The 24,877-nt window shown below is 46.5% G+C and overlaps 1 protein-coding gene across 6 annotated transcripts in view; it reads right to left on the reverse strand.

Moving 5' to 3' along the window:
* Positions 1-7,931: 7,931 nt before the first annotated feature.
* MBNL3 (muscleblind like splicing regulator 3) overlaps positions 7,932-24,877 on the reverse strand; it is a 98,393-nt gene continuing 81,447 nt past the window's right edge. For 2 of the 6 annotated variants that reach the window (XM_086756406.1, XM_086756402.1), the window contains exons 5-9: positions 24,308-24,458; positions 21,951-21,986; positions 19,775-19,869; positions 18,233-18,306; positions 15,518-15,658 (exon numbers count right to left, since the gene is read on the reverse strand). In XM_086756406.1, the coding sequence (XP_086612532.1) occupies positions 18,250-18,306; positions 19,775-19,869; positions 21,951-21,986; positions 24,308-24,458 (339 nt within the window). In that variant the 3' untranslated portion in view covers positions 15,518-15,658; positions 18,233-18,249. Of the gene's footprint in view, positions 15,659-18,232; positions 18,307-19,774; positions 19,870-21,950; positions 21,987-24,307; positions 24,459-24,877 lie in introns of all 6 variants that reach the window. The other 4 variants (XR_015259702.1, XM_086756403.1, XR_015259703.1 and 1 more) reach the window with 4 other exon arrangements.

Raw genomic sequence — 24,877 nt, forward strand, 5'->3', positions numbered from 1 at the left:
AATAGGATGTTGATCTTAATAAGCAAAAACATTTATTTCTTCTTTTAAATAAATTACTTTTCACTTGACAATTTCCAAGTATTATCCCGAATGGTTAATTCCTCTGTGCAGACTCCAGCGCTGAGCTCATTAAAGAGCGCTGAATCCTGGGCAGGAGCTGCCAGGTTGTGCGATGACCTGAGACTGTTCCGGCCGCTGTGTGGCCTCATCTCCAGCCCTGGGACAGGCAGTGTCACCGAGACAGCCGAGCGCCTTGCCTTGCTGGCAGGACCAGTGTGCCTTGATTCGGTGACACGGTGACGTTTCTGCTGAAATACTGGTGCCTCTTCCCCACAGCAACCCGGAGCATCCCTCCTGGCCAGGACGGGACACACACACACAAAAACCGGGTCCTGGCAGCTCTCATGGCCTGTGGGAGCTACATTTCTGCCCTGGTTTTGGCAGGGATGGAGTTAATTTTCCTCTCAGTAGCCGGTGGTGTGTTTTGGATTTTGTGTGTGAAGAATGCTGATAAAACACCCTGATTATATGAGTTGTTGTGAATGACACTGTTCAGCTTTCCAGGTCTCGCTAATGTGCAGATGCAGGAAGCTGGGAGAAAGACAAACAGAATAATTGACCCAAACTGGCCAAGGAGAGTATTCCATGCCATAAACGTCATGCTCAGTATATAAGTGGGGGTTGGCCAGGGCGGGTATCTACCTTCCTGGCATCCATCCCCCTCTCTCATTTGTTGGCATCGTTCCCTCTACCTTGCTGGCCCCCTTTTCACTCCTTTGCTTGCTGCTCAGTTTTGCTTCCGTGGTCGCTGCTCGGGATGGGCTGTATCGGTCATTGGGACATTGGGTGGTGAGAAATCATACATTGTTCATTTTGTATATTTTAATATCCTTGTATTCTGTTATTTTTGTAGTTTTCCTTTGCTATTTTAGTAAACTGTCTTCATCTCAACCCACGAGTTTTCTTTTCTTCCCAATTCTCTCCCCCATTCCTACTGGGGAGGGTGAGCGAGAAACTGTGTGGTAACTCTGGCTAAACCATCACAATTTCCCAGGTGGGCAATGCCACCGTCACCAACTGCTGCGGGGTGGCACATCCGTGTCGTGTGGCCGCGCTCACTGATGGCACTCACTTCCCCACCCGTGGCTTTTCCGCAGCTACTGCTGAGAACACGCTTACACAGCCATGTCACTGGAGCGTCCATGTGCCATACACATCCCCAGACGGCCATGCTGCTTCATGAGGGTGGAGGCTGAGGTGCTTCTGGAGGAGATCAACCTGGGATGGGAGGAAAAGTCTTTCCAGACAAGTGCATTGGCAGAGCTGTGAGCAATGGCCAGCCAGGCAAAGCTTCTCCCCAGACTGCATTTGCAAAAAGCGAACAAAACTGTCTGCGAGGCGAGAATGCAGTGAGCTCATTAGGAGACACTTTATCAGCCTTCCTGGCAAGGGAGGCCAACAGTGCAAAGCTGCGTGTCCTCTGTGCCAGAGCCTGTCAGCTCCCCTGGAAATGGCACCTGGCCCCTTGGAAGCCATCCAGGCACCAGCCAGGGTCTTCTCAACACCCTGGAAAGCTGCAGCCTGGATAATGTGTGGCATCCGTCATCGTCCTCCGAGGGAGCTGAACCAGCAGGCCTCAGAGGCTGGCTGCTCCAGGAGCCCTGCATGGGAGCCAAGGGGTTAAAATGCTCGGCCAGGGAAGGTCCTTGGAGGAGAAAAGCACCGAAACTGCTTAATTAGAAGTATTCAAACTGGATGGGGTTGCAAAGCAGTTAATTTCTCAACTTGAAAAAAACCAGAATTAATATTTGCCAGCCAGGATCAGAAGCAGCAGGGGCTGTCGACAGCCTTGCTGGGGCTCCCAGCGCTGGGGAGGGCTGCAGAAGTCTCTGCCGTCACTGCCTGAGGCCTTTAGCATTTTGTTCTGCAGTTTATGAACTTGCTCGAGTTCCTTTTGGGGATAAAAGACAGTGATCCAAACCCCAGCTGTACCTCTGCCTTCAGCAGCAAGGGGCTGCTGGTTAGTTTCTTTTTGGAGAGCGGTGCTTCAATGTTTCAAAGAATTTTCTGATTTGAGCAGTCTGGAGAGGATCAAACCTGCGGCTGGAGAAAGTGAGCATGGCCCTGATGGGGCAAACCCACTCCTGGCCAGCCGCCTCGCTGCCTCTGCCCAGACCGACAATCAGAGCCTTGCACCAGCGGAGCTGCCGCTCACGCCAAGGCGCCGCTGCCTCCTTCATCCACAGCCGCGGGCATCTCGGCTTCAGCAGCCCCTGGGCGAGCCCAGCTATGGGGTGCTGGGGAGGGGATGCTCTCGCGTCTACCTTGTGCCATGGCAGACCCGGAGGCAGGCCCAGTGCGGGGATGTGGGGCTTGGGATGCTCGGGATGTCACTGTCCTCAGCATCACCCACCAAGTCTCAGCACAACGGGAAGGGGGAGAAAAAAGCCGTGTCCCCGGGCACGGAGAAGTTGCGCCAAGAGCAGGGAAAATTGATCTCTGGCTGCTGAGCCTCTCTAGCACTTTGTGCTGCTGAAAGGAATAATCAAGCCCAGCCCTGGAGAAGACAAAGATGGAAAGAAAACAAAAGCTTTCCCTGTCAGGCTGATTTCTGCCTGGGGTTGGGGCCCTCCCTAGGGACCCCAGCAGCGGTTTTGTGAGACAATGCGCTGGGGCTGCTCTTGCTCCTGAGGCTGGTTCTGTGGTGGATCTGTGAGTATCCTGCAAAATATTGCTTTTCCAGCTCATTCCCACTGGGCTGGAGGGAAGGGGAAGGGGGAGAGGGAGGGCAGCTGCTGGGGCTCCCAGCCGAGCCCCTGGCCGCGGGGCTGCCACATGTGCTCACACTGGGCTTGCCCAGGGGACATCGCTTGAGCCACAGCCACAACTTGCCTCCTGTCCTTCTTGCAAAAGCCATGTCTGGTGCAAAAGCCTGGCTTTCACCTGGCCGCGGCCCTCACGCAGCTGCACAGGTTGCAGTTAGGGGACAAGGAGCAAAGCGCCGACATGCTGCTCAGGAGGCAGAGCAGGGAATGGAGGCGCTTGAGGGCTCCTGGCCTGCAAGCCGAGGGCTGAGCTTTACCCACGGCAAGAGCATGGGACATTTGCTGCAGACACCACCACCAGCAGCTCGAAATCTGGATCTAATGCTCCATTGCCTCAATGATTACCAGAGTAAAGGACAAACCCACACCAAAATGGAGAGTCCAGAGGCTACTCCTGCTCCCAGCAGCACACCCTGAGCTGCAGCTACTTGCAGTCCGGGGGACACAGGTTTCAGCAGGCAGCCCCCCAGCCCCATCCTTGCCAAGCTGTCCAACAGCGGTGGGCAGAGCTGCGGCAGTGCCGGGCACCTGCGGGCAGAGGTACAGGGGGGACCACCATGTCCCCACATGGAGCAGAGCTGGAGGGATGCTGCATCGTTTGGTGTCTGACGGAAGACGCAGGGCCATGAGGCTGGAGGTGGGGAGAGGCAGAGGAGGAACAGCTCTTCTCTCCCCACTCCTGCCCGTGCGCTGCAACCCTGCACCAGGATGTGCCAGGATGGCTGGCGGTGGGCGTTCGTGACTCATTATCCCCGATCGCCATCGGATGACACATTTACTGCCAGCAGGATGGGCCTCCTGCCAGCACGGTAGCACCGGAGTCTCATGGGAGGGTGGCTGGGCTCTGCCGGCGGCTGGCCTGACGCAGATGGGCTGGGAGGTCACCAGCTGCAGCCCTGGGCTGGGTGGGTAATAAGGGCAGAGCAGGTCCCTCTGTCCTGGCAGCAAGTGTCCCAGTACTCAGGGTGTGAGCGCAGGGCCGGCTCTGGGTGCGGGAGCTGCACAGGCAGTGTGTGGCAGGGTGCAGGCAGGGCTGAGAGCGGCAGGTTTGGGAGCCAGCTCAGCACCCTCACCCCCCACAGCACCCATCCCACTCGCCCCAGCATCCTGGCTCGCGACGCCAGGCCCACGATACAAATGCCTTTAAAACACTCTTTATTAAGTGAGAAGTCTGACTCCGCTCCCCAAGCCAAGCCCTAATACAGTGCAGACCTAAATACAGCACTAATGCGAAAGCTTAAAGGATTTCCCATAATTGAGCAAAGCTGGCAGAGGAGCGAGAGCCTGGTGGGGGGAACTGCAGCCCACCTCCCTCCCTGGCACAGGCCACCCTCTGCGCAACCCCACTGGCCCAAATCTGGCCACAGTCCCCACCCCTGGACTGTGTGATGTGGGGAATTAAAAAATCTTCCATGGCCTCATCTTGCCCAGCCCAGAGCCCCAAGTTGCCCTTGTTACCCTCTCAAAAATCCCCGTTTTATGCAATAGCACAAGTAGCATCGCCACCTGTCAATTCCCACATCCCCCCGTCCTCGTGCTGCTGGGACCCTGCCTGCCCCTGCCCACCCCAACCCCCCACTGCAGGGCACGATGGGGCCAGGGGAGCAAGACCAGGCACATCCGGCTCCCAAAGCCCAAAGGATGCTCGGAGCAGGGGAGCAGCCGAGCCAGCACCCATTCCTTCTGCGCACTCTGATGTCAGGGCGCTGGGGTGGCCTTCAGCACCCTGCACCTCAGCAAATACCAGGACCTACCTTTGCATTACCCCCACCCTGGCACCGCTGCACGCCGGCTCTGAGAGCAGCGATGGTTTAATGGGCCGTGTTCTGCATCTCCTTACCGGCGCAGCAGAACGTGACCCTCAGGCAGGCTTACCCCGCAGGGTGAGGTGGCCGATGGCTTTGGTTCAAGCTGTGTTTCTACAGGAAAAAGCAGAATATTTTTCCTCAATAGTTTTCTAGAGGCTTTGCAAAGCACCCACAAGCACCTTTGCTTTGGCACAGACACATGCACCCCAAAACACCACCCAGAGCCCCTTGGCACCCCAGTGCAATCACCAGGTGCTGCTGGCCATCGGGAGCCCTTCCAGGCATCCATGTGTTGCCGCACTGTGGGCAAGGCGGCAGGAATGGAGGGCTGGCAGGGCTGCGGGAAGAGCGGGGTCACTGGCGGGGACACGGTCGCAAAGCTCTCTGCCAGCTGCCATGGCACGTGCAGGACAGACAGAAGCTGCAGCAGAAAGGCTGCCACAGAGATCAGCTGAATTACAGTGGTGCAAAGCATTAAAGCAGAAGCTGCATCGATTACAAATGCAGGCTTCAAGCACGCAATGGCTGCAGAGGGGAGGAAGGCAGCCACTCCCTTGGGAAGGCGCAGATGAAGTTTATGAGCAAATAATTTACATGCACCATGGAGCAAAGCAGAAATACCTCTGCACATCCCAGCTGCAGCTGCGAAGGGATGAATGGTGCAGCATCGTACCATGGCCGCCCACCTGGCTGTGGTGATCCGTGCTGCAGCAGCCGGCGCGGGCGGGTGTCACAGTGCTGTCGCCTCGGGGCTGGATTTACACCTTTGGATCCAGGGCAAGGGCAGCGGGAACAGCCGGGGAGAGGATGGGGTGCACGGCTGCTAAACAGCCTGGCAGAGTCACCCTGGAAAAGGCAAAACAAGGAGAAAGGGCACAGGCATTTGCAGCAAACATCTTCCAGCCAAGCCAAGCCTAGCTGGGACCCCATCAGAGGCAGCTTGCTGGGCGCCTGCTCCTCCAAGCCCAACCCCGAGGCCTTCAGGCTGCGGCTCTTTCCACCTCCATGCAGAGCCCTCTGCCCACAGACACCCCAGAGGACTCCCAGGCCCTTCACAGGGATCGCTTGCTGCCGTTTCAGAGCTGTGCTCGAGGCAAGGTCCCACCTACGCTGGAAGGGGCACCTTGGTCCATCGTCTGCAGTAACAGCTTAGAGCAGAACCAAGAGGGGACGGGCTACTCCTCGTGCTGCAATGGGCTCTGACACGACCCCTCCTGAGAAGGGTTAACCGGCTGCTTACGTTGGAGAGGATATTTCAGATCCACAGCTCATCAGGGATTAGCCAAACATTTCTTTCTCCAGTCTCCTTTTTCTCATAATAAATAGATCAAAGTGATCTATTTATCCAGCACTGTGTCCAGCTTGAATAAAAACTGGCTTTGGACCACAGAGGCTCATCTAAACATGGGGCAAGCCTTGAAAAATGCATTTTTTTTTCCCCCACATTTCCCACTGAAGCTTCAACAGCTGAGGACCTAAATGGGGATTTTTATTAAACTTGGCTTTCCTGCACAAATGCGCCCCAGTGGAGAGGAAGATAGATCAGCTGGGTGCTGTAGTATTTCCAAGTGACACATGCCATAAATACAGTATCATGTATAGTTTGTTCAGATCCTTTAATTCAACTTCATCTACAAAGCGGTTTGCAGCAGCTCCTCCTGTGACTTCTGCAAATGGGACCCAGGTGAAATCCCACATCCCTGGCCCAGAGATGCTGTTCAACCTTGAAACATAATTTAAAGTCTCTTGTTAATGAGCTACCCTTGAATTCCGTGCTAGGACAGGACTCACAGCCCCAGCCCTCCCTCTCCCCACAGGGGATGCTTCTCCCGAGTGGAGCTGGTGACTCCAAGCAGCCAAGGCTCAGCTCTTCCCATGGCTCTGAGGAAAGCATCCCCTGCAGGTCCCCGTCCCCTTCCCGTAGAGAAAGCAAAGCAGAGGAAAGCAATAAAAACTCATGAGTAATCATTCAGGAAGGATCCCATCCTCTAACAACTTAGAAAATTTTCAGTTCTCCCTCTTCTTTGATTTTAGAAACAACTCAGACATTTAATTGTGCCATCAGAAGCAGGAGTCATTTATAGAAAAGAGCCGTAAGTGGCCTTGACACACAAATGGAGCCAATTAACCTGCAAGAAGTCAGGGAAACAGGCTGATGAAAAAGAAACAGTTATATAATTTGTCCTGGGCTAGGTCTGTCTTTTCTCAGTCAACAGCTTGTGCTACTAAGAGTGATGGGGAGGAGCGGTGTCTGCACAGCCTCCTCCCGCAGCGCACCTCCTTGCTGCAGCGCTCCTGCCCTCGACCAGTTCTAGCAGACCTGCATCCCCTGAAAATGCTTATTCTCAAACACCTATCTTCCCCCTCGAGTCAGATTCTTGAATTCCTTTGGGAAAATGGCCAATGATCCCTCCTGTGCTGTGCTCCCCTCCTTCCTGCTGGCATCAAATCTCTCTCGTTGCATGATCTGGGCTCACCCACCACCTGGGTGTCCCGTGTGGCAGCAGCTTGGGTGTCGAAGCCAGACCACCACGTGGACATCAGCAGAATTAAGTTACTCGCATCTTCAGAGGCTTCCCGATGTGGTCTTCTGCTGCCCATGAGACCAGCAATGCTGCAGCCCAGCACAGCCATGCACCCCAGTTTGGTGCCTCCAGCTGGACCCAACGTGTCTCGAGATGGGCCGGCAAAAGCGAAAGCTTATAGGGAGCGAGTGGCGATCTCAAGCGAGTTTAAGGGTAAAACCCCTCTTTCATGGCATTGCTGCTGGCATGCAGGTGGCATGCCGCTGAGCCATTTTCTTACCTCTAAACCTAAGCAACACTACAGAAGGGAGAAACAAACTTGGCAAGAAGCAATTTTTCTCTTGCAGAAGCCTAGATCAAGCTTAGCCACAGTTGCTCCGGGCCACAGCGAGAGGCACCCGCAGCCTGCGCCAGCCAGAGGCGTGAGCCCGGCAGCGCAGCCCAGGGCTCAGCCAGGCATTCGGAGGAGAGCTGGGGAATCCGGGCCGCTGCCAAAGGGAGCTCACTGTTGTATTACTGCACTGGGACGTTCAAAACGGAATCTGACACAAATGCTGAAAGAGAAAAATCAATACACACATCACTGTGCTACAAAAGCTGCAGGCCTTTGAATGATCATTTATTCTTCATGGTTATCTTCAAATGCACAGCTCTGATCTCCTCTCTAATTACATCACAGGGTCAGAAAGGAAGCATGGAAAAATACAAACCAAGCACAGCAGATCATATGTGTCTCAGAAGGTCTAAGGCACAAGAGAAACCAAAAGGCAGCATCTGGAAAGTTTTACTTTTTATTTTTCTAAAATACAAACGTCTTTCTTGTGTTAGTAACTTTAATATGATAGGCCGAATGCATCCAATAAAAAGGAGGCACTGGCTACAGAATTCAAAATACTGAAGGTATTTTCTGGAAAGAAATTTATTCTGTTGTTCTACACTTTAGATATAACATTGAATCAAATTCATTAGTTATTTTTTACATCAGAACCTTTAAAGATCGGGATTAATAAACTGGAACTTGAAAAGTTTTGAAAGTAAACTCCTATTAATGCGTAGATATGGATCCATAAAAAACATAACCAAGAATTTTATACACTTTATTAAAAGATCAAAAAATAAACAATAACAATATAGAAGTAACATACTAAAATGAGTAGCATTATGCACATTTCTAAAGCACGTACAAGCACTACAGCAATATAACGTGGCAAAAAAAAATAAATTCAAAGCGTACACCCTGTTGGTAGCAGTTGAGGGAATGAACTATTGTGTTACGGAACTGAAATATTGCATTAGCCTACGCCTGTCTGGATCCAATGATATTTTAATTTCTTACAATTCCACAGGGCTAACTGTAATCATTTGTATATATTTTCTAAACTATACCATTAAATTGATAGCTAATGTTTCCCTTACTTTGTTTTACCAGAAATGCCTACAAAAAGAAGAATGTGCTTCAAAGATCTACTTCACACAGTACAGTATAAATGTTTTTATATATTTAAATTAAAAATTGACAATTTAGGAGAACATTCTCTCTTTGATTTCAGTGATCGCCTAAAATACAACTCTCTATTTATAAAAAAAATCTGTTGTCAGGTGATATAATAAAGAGTGGGGGAGTCTCGGTTCGTTTTCATGATTTAAAATAAAAATATAATTAAAACAAAGCTAATTGGAATGAAAAAAAAATCCCATAATCCAATCTAAGAATGGTCTTATCATCCCCTCATCTGCTAGGATACAAAAGCCATGGCAACAAAATCATTTGGCTTCCACCACTATCAAATAGCATCTGTGTACAGTAATAAAGAACTGGAACCTTGTAATTTGGTGTCAGGTAATTCTCTCTGTTGTGTGTTTGGAAAAATAACTTAATTTTATTTAATAGTTGCGTTATTTTTGCATGTTTAAATATCTCATTTGAGAGGCATATAGATTTATTTTTGATGATAGAAGATGTCAGTAAAGATCACTAGCAAAGATTTTAGCAGTCTTGTCATGATCATGCTCATACCCCAAGGAAAAGAAGTTTGACCAGCTACGATTCATTTCACACAGTGCAAAATATTTTTCTCCCATAATCCTACAAATGAGAAACAGCTCGATTACAAAAATTGATTAAGGGAAAGAGAAGCCTTAATAGCATGGTGGCTAGAATAATCTGATTATTTTCTATTAAAATCTAAGTTATTATAAAACCCATGAAAAGAGGCAACATCTGATTTTTCCCTCTTTTAAAGACACCAAAATCGCATGATGCTATGGCTCCGATTCAGCAAACCACTTAAACCCCGTGGTGCAATGCGGGCTGGCTGAGCACTCGCTGGCATCACGAGGAGCTGGAAACCCCTGAGACGCCAGCAGCGGTGGCTGAGGTGTCTTGCGCTTGGCGGTAACACCTCAGCCCCCAACCCTGGAACAGGCTGGAAACAGAGATGGTGACATCAGGTGCCACCACCCAGCACTTCTGTTCTGGGGTGCTCGGCTCATCGCTTGAGTCAGAACCAACAGCAAAACCAACGGCCCTTCTGAAGCAAATCTGAGGCTCGGGTTTTGCCAAAAATACTTGTTTGAATCAAAAATAAAAGGGTCAAGATAGGCCTTACACTTTCTCCAAAATCCCCCTGGTACTGCAGAGCCCTGGCAGTGCCACCAACACTGTGCAAAGGGAACCAAGGGGCTGCTCAGCAGGCCGGGGGGTCACCACGGCTGTGCTCTCCTTTGGTGGCAACTCAACGGGGCTGTTTAACCCCAGCCAGAAGCACTGTGCTGGCCACACTGCTACGGTCAGCTTCCACCTCCCTGCCCCAACATCCATCCGGCACGCCGTTTGCGTGGACAGAACCTCTCAGATGAACACCATGGCTGTCATATGGCAGGGCAAACCAGGCCAAGACAACCCAAAACCACCCTTGTCCATCCACAGCTCATCAGTCCTTTCCATTCTGTTACCTTGCCCCAAAAGGTTAAAAAAAAATTAAAAATTTTAAAAATCAGCAAGTTGTGCCATTTCAAATTCCCTCTGGGATTTAAAACACTTGCTGCAATGACAGTCACCTCTCACAGACTAACACTTTCAGCTAGAAATAGGATTAGGTGCTAGGAAAAATGTGTGCACGCCGCCACAGACCCATCGGTCCTAACAGGATTCACCGAGAACACAACCTATCAGAAACATGACCTAGCATGTGTTTGAAAATGTAGGCTGATTAAAAAAGAAAAAAGGTAATTCAAATCTTTGCTAGTGACCTTACTAATTAATTAAGCACTGTTTCCCATTTCTCTGTGCTGCAGGTTGGAGCTGACCTGTTATCAGTCTGCTGTATAATAAGCTATGGCAAACTACAAAGCTTTTACAACAGCAAAGCAACATCATGCTTTCAGATAAGTTTTATAGCAAAAAACTCCTCCTTTTCAAAGCCTTAGTAATACCTATCTCTTTTACAAACTTTTCCTGTATTATTACAGACTTTTTATATTCAAAATAAGTTCCAAGGATTTATTTCGTGGACTATGTACATAAGTGCAAAAAAGGTGTGTCTCACACATTCGTACACGAACTGAATCAGTTTAACTGCAGCATATTTGTATCTTCAACACTGTTACGGGGTCATTCCACAATATTTTTTTTTCTTATGTACAGTTTTTGCTAATATAAATAAGTATTAAAATAGTTATATGCTTAATTATTTAGCCCTGATCGTAACATAATTGCGTGAGTGCTCAATTTCTGGAGAAAAGAAAATTGCAGGCAGAGCTACAGTACTGAAACAGATTAATTCTGAATTCCCACTGTGTGAATGAACGTGAAATGAAAGCAAGACCGGTCACTACATCGTAAATACAGGCTGCCGTGTTTCCGAAGTGAAAATACTGTGGAATAACCCTTGCCACACAACAATTTCTACAAGCTATAAAACCTGACTCTAAATCCATGTGTTGTAAACTTCTAGACTGAAAAAGTGACGTTAAAGACACAAATTCAGCGTTCACATGGGACTTTGGGATTTTAAAAATATTCAATCATATCTTTATCTGACAGTATCGAACTGTACCTTTAACAAGCTCATACTGTTACACATCACTTTTAATTTACATGTGAAAATTTCACAAATAATGTATACAAAGGTAGCCATGTTGTAGTTTTGTTGCCATAGCAACAACAACTTAATATAATTAGTTAACAATGAATCTATCATTGTAGGAGTTACATACAAAGTTAATTTTGTTCTTAAACTGTAAACTATACAAACTAGTTATGGACTGTATTCTATACCTTACCATGCTTCAGTGTTGGTTTAGAATATAACTAAATGGGCTGAATACATGTATTAAAAATTTTAAACTTTCTCTAACTCTCCTTCAAAATTAAATTCATTAGTTACTAAAGATATCAAAAAAAGCAATAATGAAAACCTTAAAAACTAATGGTAGAGAAATGAAAATATATGACATGAATTAATGCGTTGTAGCCTAGTAACAATGTGTTGTAGCTATATTTACATTTGGATTAGGCTATCAACTATTTTTTTTTTTAAAGTTATTACAGTCTTTAACATACAGTATATACTCTAAGGCCTTCAACAGGCACATGGTAAAATCAGGTCAATATCAAACTAAATCCATTCAACAGGAATGGGAAATTAGATTTTCCTCATAAATTTCACCTTTTTCAATTTTCATGTCTGTGAAATGTACAAGGGATAAACAAAACGAGGACTCCAGTTTCTCAATCATTGTGTACCCGCGTGTCCTAGAGCTACTCTACCGTGCCACCCAGCAGCCCTCAAGCTGGAGGAGAAGACATCTCACCCGGAAACGCGTCTCCTCCTCCGGCCAGCCGCACCCGCGAGACACATACCCATCTCCATCGCTGCCTCGACGGTGGTGGCCCAGCTCCGGTGGGACGTCTGCCGCCACCGGCACGCCGCGCAGACCACGCTGTGGGAACCCGGAACGCCGGTGCCAGCGTGGCTGCAGTCGGTAGCCAGCCCGGCGGTGCCGCCGTTCGGGAACACTCCGAGCGCGGTGTGAGACAGCAGGGATGGCAAAGAGGAAAAGCGCTGTGGGGTGTTCGGGAAGGGGGCCGGCACGGGCTGGCCAGGGAGGTAACGGTTTCTAGAACATCGCGATGCAAAAATACACAGTCAAAAATCTAGAAATTTCCAACTAAAAAACACGGCTGATTGTGAAATCATGTTCCAAATTACTAAAAACACTGTATTTAACAAAAATAATCTTACTAGTTTTATGAATCCATTTTATTTTAAATCCCTCTTTTATTGTCTGCTTATGTTACAGTTTAGTAGTAGTACTTCTTATTGAAACTACTAACAACCTTTTTCCATGAAAATGATCAATCTCAGCTTTCATTTTCCCTCTGCATGACCCGTTTTATCCAAGTTTCAGCATTTCTTGCATATTGTTTGCATAAGGCTGAGAGAAATGGACAAAGAGAAATAACTTTGGATAAATAAAAAATATAGGTTCATGGAAAGTGGGAAGCTTATAAAAATGTCACTAAAATTATATCGATTTAAACAAACTTACATACATCTCTCGTCAAATAAAGGATGATATTCATGCTTTTACGACATTTGTTTAGAGTCACTAACTAGCTCGGTGACTTTGTAATAGTCTATTTAGGAAATTTATAGTCTGGCGACTGTTTTTTTTTTTCTTCTTTTCTTTCTTGAACAAAGAAAATTAGAGCAAGTCATTGCACAACTAGTTTAAATAGTGCTACCTCAAAATGGCATTTTTGCCGAGATTGTTTTGAATTTGGTGAAGTTTAGTGCTTCAAGCTTTTCTTTCCTTAAACTCATTTACAAATTAACTCTAAATTTGCCAGCAATATAAAAACTGTTGTGGCACCTAATACAACTACCCTGAACATCCCTCATTGGACCTCTTTAATAAAAAATAATCCTTAAATGCTTTTTTTTTTCCCCAGTGCTTTAAACGTGACATGAAAACAGTTGTATTCTAGGTTTACATTCTATGCACATCTATGCCAGATGTTTAAGTCGATAAATAAAATAGGAGGTTACATCAAAGTGTCAAGATATACAAAAATCCATTTAGCACTGAAAAAATTCCAACCTCCTTGAACTCATAAAGCCATACAAGCTTGAATGCATCCTTTCTGGCTTAAGAAGATCAGGTCTGTTCTTTGTTGAGGCACTGGCACAGGTTGTGCAAAACCCATTTTTGATACACAAATAATTTCAAACAGGAAGTACTCAAATCCACTTTTTCCACTAACAACGTTACGGTTTTGGGAAACAGAAACTTCGTGGTGAAAAGAACAGGTATGCGGTCGCCAGTATAAACGAGAGTCGTTGATTTCAGGCAACGCTGCTGCTTGTGAACACTGATGGCTGGGAAACATCTATGTTGGCAAGCAATTGTCAAAACACGGGGTACACAAAGGAGGGTCGAGGGTGGGAGGGATGGGTTTTTCCCCTCTCTCAGGGTTTGGTTCAAAGCCTGCTGAAATGAACGGAGAGATTCCTTCTGGCTCAAGGTCTTTTTAGCTGGGCTTTTCAAGGTTCTTGCTAGGAATGAGTTTCCACAGACAGATGGTCGGAGCCTGCTCTGGGACACAGTGGTTGTGCCCCAGATGCCCATCGCTTATGGTCCACGGAAACACACTTCTAGCAAACTATCTGTGCTCACACTGGAGGGAGAGGGGAGAAGGAAAGTCTGTAACCAAGGCAAAGGAATTTGGAAAAGAAAATACAACCTGGTTGTCAAAATCTGGCACTCTACAGGACCACTGTGAGTTCAGGGTGGCTGGCCCTCCAGACACTAGGAGCTGGCCTCTTGCTTGGTTTCAATAACAATTCTCTTTCTCCTAGTACAGTTTGTGGATTTACCGGAGCAAATCCATCTTTTCCATAATGCCAATGATACTGTAGAGTTATGACAGGGACAAATTTGGTTGTATCCTCAACCAAAATGCATTCTGCAGCCAGACTGTTCAACAATGCAGCGTAAACGACAGGCTGGGCTGTCCAGGGTGCACGGGCTGGAAATAATTTTACTCGTGCGTATGAAAAGGAGGTATTGAGAACTAGCCCTTGTTTTGTGGCAAACATTGCTATTGATCAAGTAGAAGGTGCCAAAATACATCCACTGACTTACAGGAGCTCTATTAAGATGAATATTTATCTATAGCAGAAAGCTTATGCTGAGCTTTTTCCTGCTTTGTTACTGCTGTGTTTGCTTTAAAGGGCCAGAGATCACAGGGAAAAAAAAAATCACCCACTTACAGAAAATGGTGTTTAAGTAATCGGTGCACGCTGACAAAATTTGAAGAAGAGCCACATAAGATTTCAGGCTGAAATGTTTCAGTATGCTCAGTGGAGACAAATTCCCGTGCATGGTATTACCCAGCTTGGGCTAGTCACAGCTACGGGCCCACTCCAGCTAACGCCTGGCATTTGCTCCTCTCCAACGCAGTCAGTCTTTGCCCAACTGAAGCTGTCTCACCTCATCACTCATCACCTTGTTTTTTTTTTTTTTTGACTGCACCATGAGAACAGCAAGAGAGATTGTGCGCCATTTGCAGCTGAGAATGCACTTCAATGGACAACAGAACTGCAGAAATCCCTTGATGCTTACCACTGTCTGAGCAAATCGTTCCTGTCCCCTTACCGAGCGTGGGCTTTTGTGGGTTTTTTTCTAAAAGTTTCCAGAATCAGCTCATTGTATTGAAAGAAATACGCTGAACTGGACTAAAATGACAGCCATCCTTTCATATCACTTCTACTACAAATTTGGAGACTCTATCTGAAGGCAAATTTTAAATGATAAAAAGAGCTTTTAACACAAGCAACTTTAGCTGACATTAACAGCAAAATCCAGCAAAGGGCAGAACATTCCTGTGTCGTGTTTTTCAAGCACATAATTCCTGTTTCCCACAATAACATTTTTAGTAAAAACAAACAAAAACCCATAAAACCTACAGTATATGAAAACTTAAGACATAACAATAATGAAAAAATGGTATTGAGTATACTTGATAATGATGTACACTTTAAAACAAATCAATAGACTATGATGTAAACAAAACAGTAAGATAACACTTTAAAAACAAGACAAACATTTATCCATCGATAGTATACAGTAAACCAACAGTCCACTGTGCAGATGCACTTATCAGGATGGTAGTCATAAAATGATTAAGTGTGTTAAAGTAATGTGTTATAAAAGTCTATTATAATTTTCTACTTTTATATCTCATATAACAGAGCGCTGTTTGTTAATTGTTTCTATAGTGCTTTTTTTTTTTCTTTTTTTTTTTTTTTTTCTTTTTTTTGACATTCCCATTGATCAGTTTTTGGTTAACATGTAGGCTGCAACAGGCTTACTGTAGAGGTGGTAGAGAACGATAGAGGGAAGAGGAAGTATATACAGAAAGGCCATGCGCAGCTTCCCACCAAGAAGTCCTGTTGCTCCATAATTTTACTGTTCAGAATTTCAACATGGTCTGCTGCAGGTGAAAGAAAACAACAACAAAGAAAGAGTGAGAAGTTAGAGAGAGAAATATCTATATTTTAATGAAAGTCATTCTAATAAGATACATCTGCATCCTCACTGTGTTGCCTAAGAGGTTGCCATTAGTATGTCGCAGAGAGAAAACATTTTATTCCCTTAATTTTCTGACATGGGGTGAAATTCCTAATAACAGACTTGGCATCCTCTTTAATCTGCACTTAGGGCTTCCCATTTCCAGTGTGCTTCACACATGCTGACAAGACAATTAGTGAAAGAGGGAGCTGTGCGAATAGTAGTCTGACTTTTGAGACAAGATGGCAAGTAGAGAGTGACTATGGAAAGGGTCAAAGAAATCCCTGGCCACAGTTAGCTCCTGTTTCCTTTGGAGAGAGTCACAGACAATTTCATTAAAATCTGATCCCAAGGCACCACGAGCCAAAGGTGAATTGCGCCCAGAGACAAAACACAAAGAAACTCTGTGTTCAGGCAACCTTCTTCTGGGAGCAAATCGCCTCTCTTGGGCTGTACTTGTGAAAATCCTCTCCTGAAGGACCCAAGACTTTTATCTCCTGCAGAGCCAGGCTACCCAGCCTGGTTACCGGGACCTTGTCAACCATGGAGGAAAAGAAAAACATCTGCCAGAGCAGCAAGTGTTTCAATTACTCAACTCCCACTCAGGGCAGCTTTGGGAATCGCCCTTCGGCACTGTGCAGTACCAACCAAGGACCTTGTCTGGCAAAACAGTTCAGCACATGCACAATTCCACATGCTCAGGTGGTGGCATGAAACAATGCGTCCTCTAGAGATTTGCTGGCCTTTAGTTTACAAACGGACACAGAGCGTAACAACCCAGGAATGGGATCAAAAAACACACATGCTGCTGCATAGAAATGGTTGCTTGTGGGTCTGTAAGCACTGGGGACACTGGGGGATACTGCCCTTTGCTACCTGCCTCCAAAGGTCCTTTATGTCCTGCAGCTGCAAGGTGTTATGAGGACAAGAGGCAGAGTGGTGGCTCATGCATGTGCTCACACTGCCCTTGCGAAGAACAGGCACCGTGTCTGACCCAGACCCTCTCCATGCCCAGTAACCTGATCCCCAGGAAATCCCATCAAATTCAGTACGTTGCACTACTTCTTTCAAGCAAAGGTTTTTCACGGTCCTTAACAGCACAGCTAATGCTTTATTCAGGCAGACTGTGCCATGCTCCCTACTTGCTAAAGAAATATATCCCATGGAAGTTCCTTGCCTAGTCTGAAATCACTAACTATTGACAGCGTGAGCTTAAGCACATATATATAAAAGTTAAAAGAATTTAGAAAAAAAGAAGTTTCCTGAAATAAATGCTGAAAACAAAAGAGTTCAAGAATGAGGCTCTTCCCAGGCAAGAATCTCCTTATCGGATAGAACAGACTGTTCTGCATGTGTTCTGGAAATGGGTTAACGTATCAGGTGTCACGTCTGCCTGTTGTCTGGGGGAGCAGTACGCTGCATAACACACGTTTTCACTAATGGAGATCGCTCAGTGCTCACCCCTAAACTAGCAGGGGTCCATGGCCATAGTTAGTGGGCCTTTTATCCATACAGTAGATTAGTTAGGTCAGCAGAGATAAGGGCCACCACCAATATGAGTAACTTCTGTTGATTGCTAAAGATGCAATTAGAGAATTGCTTCCCAAATTTATCTATAACCTTTAAGTACTTGCCTGTAATATGTGAACTAAGGAAGAAACGGGTTGCATATCTAGTTCTCCTAGAATTGCTCGTTAGTCTTTTGGGGTAAAAAAGTACAGTGAAGAACTGAAACCCTCAAGGGATTGTCTCTCGTGAACATCAGCTAACACTCACAAATAAAAGCAATGGAAAAATGACAGTGCTGCTACGGCTGTGAAATAATACTCTAAGTCAAAGAAAAGGACAAACTCCTGCACCATTCCCACTCAGAGAAACTCAGCAGCCTAGGGAAGCCCAGGATCTGCAGGCAGAATGAAGGATATGTTGCTTGTGGCATTCACCCTGGTCTTAAACACATACAAGGACCTCTGAAGAAACCCACCATGAGCCAAGCCCCCACTGCAGCTTGGGGAGAGAGAGAGATCAGACCTTGCAGATGCACAGCAGCTGACGATGACCCAATCCTGCTTACCCCAGGAAAGGAAATATGCCACTAACAGCAAAAGAGAAGTTACACCTTTTCAGCCGATTCATTACCAGAGCAGTTTTTGCCATCAATAGTGGAAATCCCTGAGGCATCTGCAGGCAGCTGGGAGCCGTGCAGAGCAAGAGTAACCTGTAAACACAGCCATCAGACTCAGGGGGATGCAAGAAGGGAGGCTATGAACACTGTAAATCAGATTTTTTAGATGCAAGGAAACATTGCTTGTTATAAGTCACAGGGCTGGTCCGTATCTGCACTGCAGCTGCTGAATTTCCTTTGAGCTGGCAGAGCGTGAAGCCACTGGGGTCCTGCAGGCTTGGTCCTTGTGCCCAATCCAGCCCCTTTTTGGGGGATGCAGTGCCCTTGTACAAAACAATCCATGGTAAAGAGAAATACCAAAAAGGAACTTACTGTTCTATTGGGAACTTCTACATCTGTGAAACAAACATGCTGCTACTCAGTTCATCTACTGATAACTGGGATATCTACAGCAAAAAAAACAAAGAACACAACACATTAAAACATTGTCTTGAGATTGGGCTGCTCATTCTGTCTTCAGTATCAGGTAAGTAAGTACACCAGTGGCTTATAAAACAGGATCCATTCCCAAGACATTTTTATTTTGCCACACATTAAATACAACATAGCTGTATCACTACTGATGCCTTGTGCAGTACGTGGTGATTGTACTGGGATTTTAACTCCATAGACCACAAGTAAGACAGAAATGGCCTGAAACTATCGGGCTGAAACAGGACTCATACAGCCACAGAGCAATGCTGCACAGGAATTTCTGCTTTCTTCTCATGACCAATATGAACATGAGTAAGACCTGCTCTACCTGGAAATAACAATAAAGCACAGAAAAAAGATTAACAATCCCTACTGCAAGCAGTAAAACACTGCCTAGGACTTATGCAGGCAAAACTTCTACTGAAAGCCTCATGACCTTGTACTAGCAAAAGACTACAGGGTGCCCCCCGAGATATTACTGACACTCGGCATGGCTAACAGCCTCCTACAGAACAAAATGACACCCCGTTCTCTTTGCAATAGCTCTAAACCTGAGACCATGACAAATAAAAATGCTAAAATTAGTATTGGGGGGGGAAATTAAAAAAAAAAAGTTTGAAATGTTTCTGGTCTAACTGGGAAAAGTTGTGGCACACCAAATTATCAGGAAGCATCACTAGGACAGGTTGTGCATATACAGTTCAGGACTGGTGCGGAAGCAGCCATCACAACTCAGTATTTTCAGAGGAAAGTTTTGGAGAGAATTATGGCTCGGCAGACATGCATGAGATCCTGTACACTTATGGCAGTGCTACAACGGCACGTACTGCACATCCAGAGTCATTTCTGTAGGGATGGGTGACATGCTACTGGTATAAATACGCTTCAGACTTCATAACCTTGCCCCTGGTTTGGGGGGTTTTGGTTGTTTTTTGTGTTTTGTTTTTTTTTTTTTTTTTGTCATTTTTAGAGTCCAATCTTGCCACGGGAGGAGGCCACTTTGTGTTTTCACTTCCACTTTCCAGCCAGGAGAGGACATGCCAAAATACCACGGGGAAGGATGCTCAGGGTGGTATTTCTGCTTGAGACTGAAAGCAGAAGTACTGCAGGTCTTGTGTGACAGTGTACTTGGGAGTTTTACAGCCCAGTTTTTCAGGACCGCGGGTGTTGTTTTTGGACAAGTGCCTGCACCCCTGCCAATCGCCCATCCCTACGCTCCAGCCGGGCTTGCCGCCCATCCCGCACACAGCAGGACTGGCCGGTGCCCCCTCACCAATCCCCGGACACACACACACACACACACACACACGCTGCCTCTGCGCGCCCGAGCCTGCGCCAAGCCGAGTGGGTCGGGAAGGCGCTCGGCCCCGCGCAGGATCCGGCCCTTGCCCGGTCCTCGAGATCTGAACACGTGAAAGAAAGCCATTGAAAGGGCCAAACCTGATTGGCGGTAGCTGTTGCAGCGAAGGGGACGCTGGTGGCAGGAGTTGTTGCTGCAGACACAGTGGTGGGCGTAGCACCGTGCATCATGGGCACTTTCGGAAGGGAACCATGGAAGCAACATACGGGAGGGTGGAGCGTTTTGTTTTTTTTTGTTTTTTTGTTTGTTTGTTTTTTTAAATGTAACCATGGCAACATGTGGTGGATTTGGGGGCGTGGCAGGAATCACAGCAACAAGCCATGTGACATCGTCATGAAGGACACATCGGGGCGCAGCATGCAATCACAGTGCAAAGCAAGACAGCGTTGGGAAAAAAAATAAACAAGAGAGAAGGGGAAAAGCCAATTACAATTATAATTAAGGAAAAAACCAAAACATTCTCAACACTTAGTACATTTATAAGCAGAACAATGATGTATTAGACTCTGAGGGCCAAATTTCCAAAGGGGGGAGAGGGTGGGTGTGCTAGCAAAAGCCCACGTCAGCTCGCACCCGTGGGGAGTTAGACACAGCCAGTGCACGTTCCTTTGGGTGGGGACATTTTGGCAAGCGCACCCTCCCGCCCACCTGGGAAAGCTTGTCCCCTTCCCTCCCCACCCCATCCCCACCAGCAACCAAAGGTACATGATGCACTTTGTGGTGGCCGCCACAGCCCTTTCACTGGGTTTTCTCGCCTCTCTCTAGCCAGGATGATGATTCGGCATGGGACAGAGCTGGAGGCACTGCAAACGAGCGGCTAGCAGCCCAAGATCTCTCTGCACAAATTCAGCATGCTTCCTTTCCACCCTAATTCTAGAGGATTTGGCAAAACTCCCCTCTTGTGGTGTGGGGAGGGGTGTAGAGGGGAGGGGGCCAAGAGGGAAAAATACACAAATGCATCTGAACAGCTACAATTTGCAGAAAGAGCATCCAAAAGGACAACACATTAGCAGGGAGCTCGGCAGCCTCCTGAAGCTGCATGTCCCGCAGAGCACAGTGCTGGAGGGGATGCTCTGGGGCACACACGGGCATCCTCCAAACGCAGGGGGGCTTTGTGGGGCTGGGGAGCCTGCGGGAAGGCCTGGTTGTCCCTGCAAACATGTGGTGGGGAAGCAGACTTGCCTTTCCCTCCACCCCAGCAGAAACGACTGTCCCCAGCGAGTAGCACGTGTGCCTGTGGGCTGGGCACGCTCCAGCCATGGGACACTGGAGCATGTGGGTTGGGGTTTCCTAGAGGCAGAGGTGCATTTGAAGGGCTCAGCTCCTTGTCATGCAAGCGGTGTGTCCTCCCTGTGCTGTAGGGTTGAGGAGGTTTGAGAGCAGAGTGCTTAGCCTTAGCCATTCCTGCCAAAGCTTTCAGATCTGCTCCCTGAAATCCTCGCACTCTCCCCAGGGCTCCTGCTCCCGCCTCTCTCTCCCTCTGGCTGAAGCAGGCACACACTTGGATGCTGGTAGTCTTGTATAACCTTGTTTGGAGGATGAAAACTCAGCTTTCACACACTCTGCTGTGCACAAAGACCTGCACAGGTTCTCATAAAGACTCAAGACTCTGAGCCTGAACGTACTGGATCCCTGCAGCAGCTGTGAGTATGTACCCAGCCCGGTTGCCTCACTGTATCCCAGCTAGACCAGCAGTGGTATCTCCCTACGTTCCTTGTACCTGCACAGCTGACACTCCACTAAAGAGATGCATCTTCAGCCAGTCCACAGTTTATGCCCTGCTTCTCTCACTGTACAAGCAGCCCACTGGTCTGGCAGAAGGGCTGACCCAAGACGTGTTCCCTCCTTAGTGCCTTTATTAAACTACTCTCCTAAAATGTCCTCAGAAGGAAAACTGAAAATCCAAACTCTAATCCACCTGATGTCTGACACAAAAAAAATAAATCAACAGGATCCTCCCACTGCTATTTCCTTTTGTGGGTGACTTAAAAGGGTTGTAAAGACATTTAAATGAGAAATCTTTGTCTCTGCAGCGGAACTAAATAGGGGTGGGAACATATCACCTTGGATTATCTTATTAGTCACACAAAACACTGCACTGCACGGAAATTAAAAGGGATACAACCATTTAAGCCTCAAAGAAGACAGCAGATAGACAGTCACACCACTCAGCCACCCAGGTTCTCACTGATGCATACTAACTTGCTGTCTCTTTCAGATTAGGAAAAGTTGAGAAGTTTGTGTAGAAAAACCTACCAACGCTTGCAGTGGGTGTCATGCACAGAACTGACCCTGCACACCATGCATTGAAGCGTGAAAAGATGAACAAAAGGGATATTCCATTAGTGAAGCTTCAGTGTTAGAAATCACTTTAACTAAAAAGCAGGTATTCTCTTTGCAGCATTCTGTATTTAAGCACATGCAAACAGGTTCTGCATATTGGTACATAAATAGTTTAAATTCAGTTTTAAGAGATCATAGCAAACCAAATTAATTCTTGAATTCTTGGGTAGTAGAGAATATATTTCTTCTCACACCCTGGTATTAAATTATATGATCTATCCTAGAAATCAGGGTTGTTTGGGTGTTTTTTTTGGTGTTGGGTATGTTGATTTCTTTCTGATCCTATCAGCAGAAAAAAAATTGCCCTTAGAGGAACATTACACTCATGTTAAAACTGACTTTCCAAAAGCAATTTACTCCTGCAAGCAGGGATCGGGATTCAAAGTCTCCAGCTTAAATTGAAAGAGGCAGTTTTTTTCTGGACTTGAAACAACTGTAGTGATGATGCCATTTTCAATAGACAGCCTGACTTTCCCACCCATGGCAACCCATGGTGCTGATCTCTCAATAACTGAACAGGAGAAACTAAGAAAAGCAACAGCTCGCTTCCCCTCCTCAAGATGTGAGCTGCTACGTGCCACTTCTCTGCTACACCTTCCAGAGCGCTGCAAAGGCCAAGATCAGATCTGCAGTCTGAGCCATAAGGGAAAATGGGGATGCGTAACGTAAATTCATCAGAGATCTGTCCTCTGACTGGAAATTTGCTGCTCTGCCCAGCACTAATGTCCTCAGAGGAGGGCAAGTGCCAGCAAATAGACCTGTTACGCATCAGCCCTCTGCGTAATTTCATTGCCACAAGACAGGGCACAACAGCACAGTGAGAATGCTGGGTGAAAGCTAATTTATGGTGCTCACACCAGAAATACGTGTCCTTATGTCAACTTTGGCAACTGCGACCTCATGAAAGAGCAGCGTGTAGCCAGTTTGGGGAGCTGGCACTCTCAAAGGTGTCAGTGTTTCCTGGAGAAGCATTTCGCTTGGCAGCTAAGAGAGAGTGGTAAGGTCAGCTCAGCTCAGCCCATCCCCTCTAAGAGCACTTTGCAGAGCACGTGGAGGGAGGCTCCTACCGGAGTCCCTCCCTCCACCTCTCCATAAAAAACTGCACTTCCCTGGAAGAACATCTTGGCAGCTGCTGAGTTCTGAGTGCCTCCAAGTGCTCTCAGAACAGGAAAGCCACACAAGCACAGGGTTTAGGTCTCAGCTCTCTGGACCCATGCTCACACTCGAGACACAGTTTGGTCTCAGTCTAGGATTGCCTCTGAAGCTTTTCCCCTGACCCCAAGGAAGAGCAAGGCCAAGGTGCAGATTCACTGTGTGTTCACCTCGAGGGGCCAGCCCAAAGGAAGACTTCATATATTTTTGTAAATATCCTCTGGCAAGTTAATATAGCAGTAAACACTAAAAACATAGGGCATTCATTTTCTTATGATACTCTGCAATGATAATAATGATAGTGAAAAATAAGCTATCAACTCCAGAATATTCCTAATTCAGCCACTTATAATACTTACTACTCTAAGCAGGTTTTGTTTTTCATTTGGCTGCAGTGAATAGAGGTTAATTGGCTAGTCAGCAGTCACATCTGCCATGTCAATATTTCGAGTCCTATATGAATTACTGAACTGCATCTTTCAGTTTTACTCTGAGACCTTAAAGGTAAAATAAAAGCTGGGAGTTAAATTGCTTTTTAAAAGCTTAGACTATTGTACTGGTCAAAAGACAAGCAAGAGGGAAATATATGCCTTTAAAGAGGATTATATAATTTGTATTTACTAAAGATGAGCTGTTCCCTCTATAAACATCATGGCTGCTGGAATATGTAGGTCACTGAGACAAAAGCTCAGAAAGATACCTGCAGCTTCAAGTGAGTGGGCACAGAGGTCCACAAGACATTTTAACATGAGTCTGTAAGAGTGCTACGCAAGAGTCAAAGAATTAATTTCGGATTAACCACTTGAACCATAAGGAGGAGAAACAGAAAGTATGAATTCGAGAAACATGCAGACTTTTTTCTTAGTTTGACCGCTCAAAAAAAACCCCAAACCAAACAAAAAAAGGCTAAGAAGGGATCTCTACAAGTGAAAAGCTCTGTTTTGTAGGAGGTGAAGGAAAAAAAAAGTCAAACAAACGTTAACTTTTCATCCATTTTTTACATGAAACTGCACACCGATACTCTTTTGCTAAGGACTCTTACAAATCTGCTCATTAGCTCAACATCTAGGTCATTAAAGAGACAACTACAATGCTGGGGAAAGCAAGGAGACACTTACCTGTAGGGATGAATGTAGGCTGTTGCAACTGCATGTTGGCTAGAGCCTGTTGGTAGTGGAAAACGCTTGGGTTAAAGACTGTGGTGGCACCATTGTTTTTTTCAAGTGCTGGCCTCTTTGGTAAAGGTTGAAGTGCACCAGGCGGCAGGGCCTGTGGATAAGGGAGTCATTAAAGACAAGTGGAGTAAAAAAAGGGGCCCAGATGTAGATCAATCATGCAATAAATAATAGGGAGTCTTGCCTGCAAATCACCTGCAACTGTGTCAACTTAACAAGATAGGAAAGAGAAGAGCAGCTAAATCACAGTAGTAGTAGGTGAAACCACAACTTCACTAGGTAAGCAGTTAGTAAATGCACCAGGAGAAGGGGCAGTCGAGAAGGAGGAGGGATGCTAAGGGAGCTTTTCAGGAGGACTGACTTGGGCACACAGAAAAAAAAAAAAACAAAAAAAACCAAACAACAAAAACTTGAGGAAAAAGGGGAGAGGTGGTCACCTGAACAAAGAGCAGTTGCAGGCAACAAGCATTTAAAAAAAAAATACCAGCTAAGAGAAATACAGTTGATTACTAT

This window comes from Chlamydotis macqueenii, chromosome 11 (genome assembly GCF_036417535.1).
Source record: "Chlamydotis macqueenii isolate bChlMac1 chromosome 11, bChlMac1.mat, whole genome shotgun sequence".
NCBI lineage: Eukaryota > Metazoa > Chordata > Aves > Otidiformes > Otididae > Chlamydotis > Chlamydotis macqueenii.